We start from the raw sequence: 12,269 nt of genomic DNA on the forward strand, positions 1-12,269 counted from the left end.
GGAGCCACAAACAGAAAGAAAAAAGTTATTTGAAGGCACATGAGCAGCGTTAGCGAGACGACAAGACACCAACACCAACACCAACGCCAACAGCAAAAGCAATAGCAACATCAATAAAAACTGAAACAGCAACAGCAACAACAAGAAACATCTGTAATTTTCCGCTAATTTGATGCCCAAGACGCTGACGGACACTGAGCACAGCTTAGAGCCTATTGAGTGCTTGCCTGCCCAGCTTGCTGCTACCTGGTTACTTGGCTCTCGTTTCCCTACTCTACTCACTGCTGCCACTTGGCGGCAACTGTTTCCGCCTGTTGCGCTTCGCTGCGGCGAGCCCAGGTGGGGCCAAAGGCGCTCGGCTGCTGGCTGGACAACAAGTTAAGAAAGAATCACAGTTGAGCCAACCGTTAGGAATGCGTACCATGAGTAGCAGCTGTGCCTGTAGTTGGCAAACTACCTGGCAAAGTGCCTGGAAACTCATTAGCTCTAGCTTGGCACAAGTAGAAATGCTCAGCTACTACACAACCTGTCAGAGATCAAAGTACTTTAGCAGTGGACACCCTGCCATTGCACATAACTGCTATCAGCTGATGCTGCTTATTCTGTTAAGACCCCCATCTGCTCAGTTGTGCTACTGCAAGTAGTAGTGGTTCATTACCCAAAACATAAACCACATCAAACGGAACTTTTCCCCTTACAAAATAAAAATTAATGTAGATAATTGGAATTGCAACAAGTTATTACCCTAGAACCCTCCTAAAAGCCTAGAGTCATACAGGCCCAGTCTCCTTATTACATTTTGTGAACAAGATTCCGAACTCCATCGTTACATTTCAATTCGGATTCATTCTAACAGCGGAACTGTTGCACAAGGTATCATATCAGGTATCATATCGCATATCAGACTTATTCCACGCCAAAAGCAAGAGCGAGATGCCTGGAGTAAGCTCGTATGTCTAACAAGGAAGCGTTCTTGTTTATACTATTGCTACTTCTAGCTACTCTAGTCCACCAAATAATAGAGATATGGAATATCAAAATTGCATCTGAACAAACTGCATGCCACACAGGCGGTACTGAGTAGTGTACACTGTACACGCAACACTGAACAAGCAACAAATTTCGATATACAATTGGTATGCTATTTAAAGCATTTATCTTATTGACAATACAACTACACAATTATAAAGCTACCTCAGACAAGCGAGTAGTTAGGAATATACTCCATTTTAAAATAGCATCCAAAGCTATTCCCTTATCTTGTATAAAATATTTGATATATGATTCGGATTTCAAAAATTTTTAAATTTAAGGGAAAAAATGGTGATCATTAGCTTTTTACATAATTGCTTTATTGTCTTTATGTAAATTATTGTTATTGTTATTGTTACTGTTATTCAAGTGTTCTTCCATAGCTATAACATACATTGTCATATCATATTCCATATTATACTTTAGATTTTTATCTTTACAATAGAACAAAATACAATATTTATAATAATTAATAATAAACAATAATATTAATATTATTATCAATTAACACATTCAATAAATACTTATCATAATTTCTCTTCGATTTCTTTTTCTATTTTAGGAAAATTGTGGGTTAGATTTGTATTTTGGGTCGGTTGGGATGTCTAAGTATTGGCATTGGTATAGTTGTATATGGCCTTAAAACGTCTTTAATAATTATTGTCAACATCGATAGTTTTTGTATATATATATTTTATATATATATAATCTCAACTATAAATAGATGTGCGGACTTATGTAAATATCAATATTGTAGATCTATTTCAAGTAAATTAACACACACAAAAACGTTCATTTGTATATATGTGTATATACTTACATAGGTACATATTGTTTTATTATCATGGAAATATATTATACATATACATATATAGTTCATATATGCGGAACTTCTCTTTTATAGTCATGCGATATCTTTTATTATAGATAAACCTTCATTAATATTTGTATAATTATAGAACTTTGCGGTACTCTAGATGAACGGTTTTGTTTGTTATGGTTAGGCATGGATCGAGTAGATATATGCTATATGAGTTAGTACCCGACATCTAACATACATATGCAGTTGTCTCTTATCACGTTTAGTGCTAACTATATTAAATACATTGAATATATTGTATATATTGGCTATTGATCGCTAAATCGTAGGCCCCAATCTCCTCCATTAAATAACATTTAGATTACGTAATATGAATAAAGAAATAGATGCATATATGCTTTAACAATAGATATGTTCGTATTATTTATCTGACGACTTAAGAGCTAAGAATTCGTTCGTATCGTTTACTAGGAAAACAGAGAAGCGAAATTGAGTACTCATAAAACAATAATAGAATAGGGCTCAAGTCATTGGGTTTAAATTTCATTTCATCATCAGCAACAACACAAAAAGCTGAGCGAATCACAACAGCGAATCATATATTAAAGTATATATGTATGTATATAGGCAAATCGGTTTGTTTGTAAAACAATTGTTAGCGTTATTTGCCCCATATCGTATTATATTATTCGGTATTTAGATATATGCATATATATATAGATCGCGTATAACTAAAAGAGATATGGTAAGGTTGCTTAGTCAGTGAATATATACGTATACATACAATATAACATACTATATGTTGCATAAGGTAGGTAAAACACCAACTTAAAGAATTCTCACAAACCGTTAGATTTTTTTAGCTTTAAACATCCTTAAATGCTTTAGACACATTATAATTTAACATTTATATAAATATATATATAATATATAACATTTATATAAATATATATATATATATATTTTAGATATAGTCAGCAAACGTTTTTCTTTTTTTTATTAACTTGGCATCAATTTCACTTTGCCTTTCATTTCCTTTTGCCTCTTTTCTTTTAAGTCAACAAAATTAAAGAATCAACTTCAAAAATGGAAATCAGAAATGCTTTGACATATATGTCTGTCATATACATGTGTCTGTCTGAATGCAATGCCAAAAACAAAGCTCGACCATTGTATAGGTATGTCCCACTTTTAGCTCTATTGAGGCAGAAAGAAAACAAATAGGTGCAATTGTCGACAATGCACGACGTGTAGATACCTGTAGCCAGATTTTACACACTAGCTTGTCCTTTTAGATAAGTATATATTATAATATTATGACACTCGAAAAACCCAGGATATATTACCAATTAGGAAATGTCCTTGCTATCCTTATGCCCATCGCACACCAAGCTATTTTGATAAATTTTGATAGCTCTTACACTTCTCGATATACAAGTATGTTCATATATCGAAATTCTAGCTACAGGGTAAATATAGTTATATCCTAGTATCTGAATCCATATTGTTTGCTATGCCAACTGCTTTATACACATAGATATTTAGTTGAACATACTAAATGGAATTATGTCAAAACATTTTCTAGATATTTATGTGTTTTCTTTTTCAATTAATATGATTATTATTAAAGAATTCTTTTTCGGTTCATACTCGTATTTCATCATTTTCTTATTTCTTGCAGTTGCTGAAACCGCGCAGAAGGCGCTAAGTTCACCTTTTTTTTTGTTGTTTTCTGTGTTTTCTTAGGGTTCCTGTATTTCTTGCGGTGCGTTGCTACTTCTACAGTCGTTTTTGGCTTGGGACAGTCTTTGGGAACATATAGATACATACTTGGGAGCTACCGACACTGCCTCCATCGGACTTTTTTTTTTTTTTTTTTTTTGTATAGCTCATTTATATTTACAGTTAACTGCTTTATTTGTTTCTGTTTTCCTTATTTTGTTGTTATTGTCGAGATTTGCAGATGACTTAGCCATACCTACTCCTCCTCCTCCTCGAGCGACTTTTCTGGTAACCCATACTTGGGACAGCACATGCCTTCCGTTCCATCCATGTTGAAGCAGAAGACACTGCGCTCCAGCTCGGTAGGCTCATGCGGCACAATGCCATGTACTTCCCTGAGCTCTGCTTCAGGAAACCAGGCGGGATCCGAGTCCTCAACTACCTTAATGCCACATAGACTAGAATTCAAAAAGTCAAATTCAACAGTGAACATGACCAAATATACAAACAAAAAATATATCCAATTATGCGTGAAGTAGCTTCGTTAAGCTTTACATTGAGTTCTCATATGGTGCTAAAGCTATTTGATATACTTACATGTTATGTTATCAATAATAAATCACATCTAAGCTTTACTCTTTCTTAAAAATTTTATACATTTTGTAATAAAGTAAAAAGTAAGGGAAAAAGCTACATAACAAATTTATTGTCATGTTTTTATATCTGAAGAATGAATGAACTAGATTCCAATAATATATGTATGTGTAATAAATAATAAAAAAATAAATAATTAACCGCAGTATCGAATAAATACAGGAATAAGTACGCATATTCCTATATTACTTTATTAAAGGCTTATGAGACATACTTTACTTACCGTAATATGGCGACGAGTGGGATCCACAGTATGGATGAAAGGATCAGTATGAAAGCGATGACAATGCACCAGTGCGGCCATTCCATTTTCTCAGTGGCACCCGTGGCCGCGATCCAGGCCGGATAGCTGCTGCCCTCGGTCACCAGCTGGTAGAAGGAGGCCAGTAGGATGGTGACCATGGCACAGGGCGACAAATACTTCCAGCAGAACATCCAGTAGAAACCCGGCCTAGAGCCAGTCATCATCTCAATGTCATCGGAGAAGCGCCTGACACCATAAATATAGCTGATCGAGAGGCACTCGAACAGCGCAATGATCAGCAGTGGGAAATTGCCAGCAAAGCTGTCCATTAGCTGAAAGATGTAACTGCCAGCGCCGTTGGCAAAGCACATGGAGATCAGACAGCAGGAGAGGCACAGCGCCTGCAAAACAGAAACAGAAAAAAGTAAGAAGGCTCTAGTCAAGACTGCTCGACTAGGAGATACCCTGAACACTCCAAGCTGATATTCTAATCATTCTGCACTTCTTTTATACACATATACATGCACATTCATCCACACGAACGTATAAACACGCACTCTGCTAACTGCGCAGTAAGCAGCGACTGCGCTTGGGCTGCGAAGCAGTGTGGGCAATATTATGAGAATTTACATGTTGAATAATTTCTTTTGTAGATGTACAATCTTAAAACTTTCAGGGATAATCATATGGTTAAAATGTGTGTGCATTCCAAAGCACAAGTCTCTAGTATTTGAAGTTCAATTAGAAATCGGGGACAAAGTGGGTGTGGTATGGGGTAAATCTGTAAACTACAAAATCTTCGCATCGATCAACTGTATGTATACAGTAAATCTGAAGTCTCTAGGCCTAAAAGTGTTCAAATTAGGCTGAAAAAACAAAAATAAATGTTTCTATTATTATCGATAAAAAAAGTTATCGGATGAGTTATAATATATTATAACTTCTGAGATCGACGCATTCATATGGACGGACGGACAGACGGACAGGGCTATATCGATTCAGCTCGTCGTGCTGATCAAGAATATATATACTTTATGGGGTCTGCGATGATTCCTTCTGCCCGTCACATACTTTTTCACAAAACCATTATACCCTGATTTCCCATTTTCAATGGGTTCAGGGTATAATAAGTTTGTATGGGAAAAGTTAAGAGGTACGTAAGATACATACGCCCACGATATATTCCTTGGGCAGATTGGGAAAGAGTTTCATGTCCACCAGCGACGTGACCACGCCCTCCAACGTGCCAAACTGCGAATCTATTCCCAAGGTGAAGAGCATTAGAAAGAAGAGCACAGCCCAGAGCTGGGCGCCAGGAAACTGATTGATCGCCTCAGTAAAGATGATAAAAGCCAGCCCTGTTCCAGATGCGCTCTGCCAAAGGGAAGGACACAATTAAAGAGGACATTGAGTGTGGAAGAGTGGAAGGTATCTCCACTCACATTGGCCAACTCCTGTTGTAGATCGCAAACGGGTAAGTTGTGCGTACGATTCAGGGCCACCAGGCCAGCTCGTTCCTCTGTGCAGCGATCGAAGGTGGCCGTTGCCTTGAAGCCAATCACCGCAAAGACAACAACGCCCGCAAACATGGAGGTGCCGCAGTTGGTCATCGACACCAGAATAGCATCCCTGTAGCAATTGTTGTTAGCCGGATTGTAGGAGCTGAAGGCGATCAGGCCGCCAAAGGCGAGTCCCAGTGAGAAGAAGATTTGGGTGCCAGCCTCTAGCCACACGACCGGGTCGAGCAGCGTCTCCCAGCGGGGCGTGAATAGATGAGCCACGCCGTCGGCGGCACCTTTGAGTGTGATGCCCCGGAAGAAGAAGATAATGAGCACAACATACGGAAAGATGGCCGTCATGTAAACGATTTTGCCTGACGACGTGATGCCCTGCACCATGCAGATGTAGACCAAAAACCAGGACACTATCAACGCAATGGCCATGTGATAATTAAAGCTCTCCGGCATGTCCACGCTCTCCGAGCACTGCAGAGTGGTGCGATACCAATAGAACTGGGTCGGCGACGAGGCCACGCACTCTGGCTCATGGTCGTATGTATAGTTCTTATAGAGCCGAGTCGGACAGTCGGCCCACGGCAATGGCGACTCGAAGCTGTGTAGCAAATAGATCAAGCACCAGGCAATTATCGTATTGTAGTAGAGCGCTACAATGAAGCTGACCACAGCCGACGAGATGCCAATGCCGCCCAGGTAAGGCGACACCTGGCTCCACACACCGATCGCTCCCTTGCGCAGTCGTTGGCCAATGGCCAGCTCCAAATAGAAAATCGGTATACCCTGTATGCACAGCATTATGAAATAGGGCACCAGGAAGGCGCCTCCGCCATTCTTCTGCGCCAGATACGGAAACCGCCACACGTTGCCCAGGCCAACTGCGTAGCTGCAAATGAAGAACAAGAAGAAGAAGAAGATTTTTATATTTGTATGCAAGTGTGCTCAGTGAGTATGAAGACCAGCTAGGAGATACCCGAAGCACTAAGCTGAACAGGGCTCAGTTACTCCCTCTTCCCGACGATGGCAGGGAAGGACGATCTGAACTTATTGAATAACTTAGATTTCAGGTGTGCGATTTTAATGAAATGTACTAAACAAAATGAGAGACTGCACAGAATATTGCTAGCCCATGCTCTTGCTCAGAAATATCTTCAAGCAGTCTAATGCACTTCAACTTGGCTCTGAAATATCATTAGGGAAGTCTATGGTACTTGGTCTAAGTCTTCTGCTCCAAGAGTATTTACCGTATACCATCATACAAGTATTTTAATAGCAAGGAGTTAAATATAAAATCTGATAGATGAATATGATATTGTTAGAGTAGTTATAGCTTACCCAATGGTGGCTAGCAGGAACATGATTTTGCTATCCCAGCTCTCGCGCTCCTCGCCCTCCTTTTCGCCCTCAACGATGTCCTGCTGCTGCTGCGGTTGCTGCTGTTGATCCACGTTAGCGGAGAGTTCGGCCTTAATTCGGCTAGTGCTCGCATCCGAGCCGAAAGGTGGCTCTTGCTCCAATTCGGATGACTCATCGAAGGCATCGGACATGAAGCCCTGATTCGTTGCGCCGTACATGGGCTGATGATGGTGATGCAGCGATGTGTGATGATGATGACTGACGCCATGCTCCTTGGGCACCAGACGGCCACGCAACTCCTGAGTCCATAAAAATGGAGTTAATCTCAGATAGGTCAGACTTATAATATCAACTCACTCGCAGTTCCAATTGATCGATGCTCCTCTGGGTCTTGAGCACAATGTCGCGCGAGCTCTGACGGCGTAGCAATTGCGCTGTGTTCGCCATAGTCGATGTTGCGTTAAACGGTAAAAGTGTTCTTGTAGTTTATGTTTTTTGTATTGGGTTCTTTGTTTATTTATTTATTTAAATCGTTGTAGGGTGAGAGGAATATGCTTGTTGCAAGTGGGAAGTCGGCAAATGTTTTTGTGCAGGTGCTAATTGAAATACGCTTGCTGCTCAGTGCCAAAAGAACTGATTGCTTCACTGCTTACGGTGCGGTGTTGTATGGCTCAGGTGACTAACGGCTCGATCGACATTCGCGTTGCATACTTTTGTGCACTAAGTAAAATTATCACTGGCCGCCATCTTAATTGCAGTTTGTATCAATTTCCTTCTTACTTGACAGTGAGAGAAATAGGGAGAGAGATAGAGAGAGAGAAAGTGCTAAACAAAAGTAACTTCGCATACACAGACAACTGAAGTCGAACGTGAAATAACTGAACGGAACGTAAACGTATCATGCAGACATAACAATCAATCAGCGTAATTACAAATAATAAAGACAACAAACATTCCTTCCGCCAGGATACCCACCCACTGACAGCTAGAAGAGTGAAAGCGCCCCGTGCATAATAAATCAATCAAACAAACACGAGCAAGCACCTCAACACCTACGCAGATTTATGTGAAAGGGTTTCAATCAAACATGCTGATAAGGTGCACTAATGTAGCCAGAGTAATGGATTTACTTAATAGAATATCACAAAGTGCTACAAATGAAACTGAATTTTGTATTATATAGAAGCCTTGACTCATACATACATATGTACAAGTTAGGCATCTATATTTTAACGATTTTTGATTACTGGATAGTCATTCAGTTGTGCATTCACTGTATTTCACTTTTTTTGCATAAGCTACTAATGTTGCGTGCAATTAAAAATGTTTATTTTAATGTGAATTAGCGTCAAGTTAATAAAGAACAACTCTGTTGCCTACTTATCGGCTTGCACTTATACACACACACACATATATATATATATATATATATATATGTATATATATATATATAAATATGCATATACGGTATGTATATATATGCTGGAATGTTCACTTAATTCATTCTGTACTTATATAACGACGCTTCAATGCGAGCATAGGCCAAAGGACTCTTTTTGACAATGTCTGCACGTGCTGCTATGCTGGTTAGCGTCCAGGTGTTAGGCTCAACTATCACCCATTGTAGGACCACATAAATATATATATATATATATATATATATATATATATATATATATATATATATATATATATACACATATATATACATACATAAATCGTTATGAACGTACGTGCTTATCTTTGTATGTACATATGTATGTACAGCTAATACAAGCTAATCAACTTAAGGTCTAACAACGGGACGCAAGGACGTGCGCCGCACTGCTGGATCTGCAGGACGATGACAAGAAACTGTTGAGCAGACGGGATGAACACCAGGAGTCGCACTCACTGAGCTCTGCTGCTCAATTGAGCGCGCGCGCAGTCTACAACCAGGATACATGATGGCAGGCAGCGTCAGTTAGAGCGAGACGGCAGCAATGGAGGGCTGAATTGGGAACGCTTTGTGTAAATAGAAAAGGCCAAAACAGAGAAATGGCCAGCAACAAATTAGGCTACAACCACCACTGAGAAGCACAGCTGATTGGCATATGATTTTACATGTGCGCAACGAATTTTCATATTCGTAAACAGCTACAACCGTTACTGCGTTATCGGAAAACAAACAAACATACATATGTACATACATATGTAAGTATAATAGCTAATCAGCGTAATCTGTACAAAATAAATAAATTTCCTAAACGTAACGTCAACATAAATCTACCCAAGCTCATAAATCAAAATCATATGTTCAATACGTAGAAAAATAAATCAACAATCGTCACGGAAGCAATAGTAACGTAATATATCGAATAAGCGCAGCGCAAAGTAAGCCTCACGATACGATATTTAGCGACTATATTTGTTTTTGTTGTTGGCGCCGCTTACAGGCGCTGTAAATTGCATCAGTTGCCAAAAGATTTCATAATTAACCCAAGCAAATTGCTGCAGGCAACATGGTCTTCAAATGCCAAGAAGACAGCTTCTTGAAACAGGTAAGCACCAAAAATTCCTTGTAAATGCAGTAAACTACATTAACATTGACAGTTCCGGACGTCCGTCGTCTCCTGCGACTATGCCACTTTAGAGTGGACCGGAGAGGACAACAGCACAGAGCCGCGAAAACTGCGCGGCTTCAATGTGATCTGCGAGAATACCATTCTGTTTCCAGAGGGCGGAGGCCAGCCCTGCGACTACGGTACCATCAATGGACAACCGGTGCGTAGTGTCGTGCGGAAGGGAAGCACAGCAGTTCACTTTGTGGAGTCGCCGACCAGCTTTGAGGAGGGTGCCGAGGTTCAGCAGCATTTGGATTGGGCCCGACGCCTGGACCACATGCAACAACATTCCGGTCAACATCTGATTACCGCCTTGTTTGATCGAGAGTTCAAGTATGACACCACGTCTTGGTCGCTGGGTAGCAGTGTCTCTCACATACAGCTAAGCACTCCCCATTTGATTAGCCGCGAGTCCCTCGACTTAATTGAGCGACAAGCCAATGATCTAATTCGCGAGGGTCGCCCTGTCAGCGTGTTGCTCGTAGATCCAGAAGTTGCGCAAGAATTTCAGGATGCACGCGCACCTCGTGGACTGCCCAAAGATCACGAGGGACTTGCACGTGTTGTGCGCATCGAGGGCATAGAATCGAACATGTGCTGCGGCACACACGTTTCCAATCTGTCGCAGCTGCAGTGCATCAAGCTGCTCTACGCCGAGAAAGTCAAGACAAATGTTTTGGTTTACTTCGTTGTAGGCGAACGAGCATTGAGGAAGCTTGGAGAGGTCTTCGCACGTGAGCAACAGCTCACAGTGGCGCTTAAGTAAGAAGCCCCTCCGCAAGATAAACTATTTTTAATGAATCCAAATGTTTTAGGGGCGGCCCACAACAGCATCTGGAGCTTGTGCAAAAGCTGCATCAAAATATAAAATCCACACGAAAAGCGTTTCAACAGCTGCTTAAGGATTTCGCCAATGCAGAAGCTGAGCGCCTGGAGAATCTGCCCAAAGCTGCCCGACCCAAATATTTTTCGCTGCATCGACGTGATGGCATCGAAGTAGACTTTATCAACACATTCTTGCGGAACGCCCCCGAGGAAATATTCTACTTCCTCACCGTCTCTGAGGGCGTGTCCAGTGGCAGCTCAGCCAAAGGGCATATGGTACTGCGCGGGCAGCCGTCGCTGGTGGAGCAGTTCGGGCCACAATTTATGGACCTGCTTGAAGGCAAGGGCAATGGCAAGGAGAACAACTACCAGGGCAAGATCACAAATCTAGCCAAGCTTCAGGATTGCAACGCTCTGCTGGAGGCTCACTTCAAGCCAAAGAAAACGAACCCAGATCTGGCAGCCGCTTCTTGAAATGGCATGAGTTTTAACATTACAAATGATATTTTGTACTATTTAGCGGTTTTGTTCTTTAAAAAATGTACATTTTATGATATTAAACATAACTAAACAGGTAACAGGCATGATCACTAAATGGAGCATTCAGGGGGAATAGCATCACAAATAATTGATGTCGTAGTTACGCATCTTCCACTTGAGGCGCCAGAACTCATTCCAGAATCCCACGTCGATGATGCGCTCGTAGAAATTTGTATAGCCCACTGTCGTGTATTCGCAGATTGCCGGGTAGGTGCAATCGTCCTCATCGTACAAGTCGACCCACATCAGTGTGAAGAAGCCGAGCGAGAGTAAGCGCAGCTTTTTCTGGTTGATGGCACGCTCCAGCATAATCAGATATGCAGCTGACTCTGGATTCTGCTGGGCCGGTGGAAGTGTTATCATGCGGTTTGTGTAGTTGCGCATCAACGTCAAGAAGGTGAGGTCGTCTGGATTGTGTTTGGCCATCTGGTAGAGGGCGACAATGCCTGTGCCGTAGGCAAGCGATTTCTTGGGCTTCGCATAAGACTCCTTGATAACACCAAGACCCACTTCGGAGTAGTCACGCAGAAGTCCTTTCCAGTAGTTCGCCCACTTCTCAACGACAGTGCCCTTGAAGCGGGCCGGTAAAGTAAATTTTTCGTCTAAACGCGCACGCAACGCCGTCATACGACTGCCCACCTTAAGCAAACGCATTTTATGGCACTGTAATAAATAATTTAATTCAGGTTTATGCAACAGAAAATAAAAATCCAAAATTGTTACGTTCTGTTCCGAGGTTTAGATTATTTATCGAAAGTAATGTACGTTCTGTATGTAGTATGATATTTTTCTAATGTTTTTCTGCTATCGATAACTATCGATATGCTTGCCATGGCAGCAAGATAAATAAATACGTTTTAATAGTGATTAATGTTAACACATTAGTGACATTAGTGGTTATTGCTTCAAAACCTATAGAGTTTATTTTTAAGAAATTTAATTCAAAGAATGAGTTTACT

The 12,269-nt window shown here is 40.8% G+C and overlaps 3 protein-coding genes across 3 annotated transcripts; 1 reads left to right on the top strand and 2 right to left on the bottom strand.

Moving 5' to 3' along the window:
- Positions 1-1,330: 1,330 nt before the first annotated feature.
- LOC6586247 (sodium-dependent neutral amino acid transporter B(0)AT3) lies at positions 1,331-8,753 on the bottom strand. Its single transcript, XM_002011833.4, has 6 exons — positions 7,700-8,753; positions 7,322-7,641; positions 5,915-6,872; positions 5,643-5,846; positions 4,452-4,873; positions 1,331-4,032 (listed from the first exon to the last, which is right to left on the bottom strand). The coding sequence occupies exons 1-6, from the start codon at positions 7,787-7,789 to the stop codon at positions 3,831-3,833; spliced, it is 2,196 nt and encodes a 731-aa protein (XP_002011869.1). The 5' UTR covers positions 7,790-8,753; the 3' UTR covers positions 1,331-3,830.
- An 876-nt stretch (positions 8,754-9,629) lies between these two features.
- On the top strand, positions 9,630-11,348 carry LOC6586248 (alanyl-tRNA editing protein Aarsd1-B). The gene is made up of 3 exons (XM_002011834.4): positions 9,630-9,882; positions 9,935-10,707; positions 10,761-11,348. Exons 1-3 carry the CDS (start codon positions 9,844-9,846, stop codon positions 11,242-11,244), a joined length of 1,296 nt encoding a protein of 431 aa, XP_002011870.1. The 5' UTR covers positions 9,630-9,843; the 3' UTR covers positions 11,245-11,348.
- On the bottom strand, positions 11,294-12,138 carry LOC6586249 (mitochondrial import inner membrane translocase subunit Tim29). The gene is made up of 2 exons (XM_002011835.4): positions 12,034-12,138; positions 11,294-11,973 (listed from the first exon to the last, which is right to left on the bottom strand). Exon 2 carries the CDS (start codon positions 11,962-11,964, stop codon positions 11,389-11,391), a length of 576 nt encoding a protein of 191 aa, XP_002011871.1. The 5' UTR covers positions 11,965-11,973; positions 12,034-12,138; the 3' UTR covers positions 11,294-11,388.
- Between the last annotated feature and the right edge of the window lie 131 nt (positions 12,139-12,269).

This window comes from Drosophila mojavensis, unplaced genomic scaffold, assembly GCF_018153725.1.
Source record: "Drosophila mojavensis isolate 15081-1352.22 unplaced genomic scaffold, ASM1815372v1 contig_136, whole genome shotgun sequence".
NCBI lineage: Eukaryota > Metazoa > Arthropoda > Insecta > Diptera > Drosophilidae > Drosophila > Drosophila mojavensis.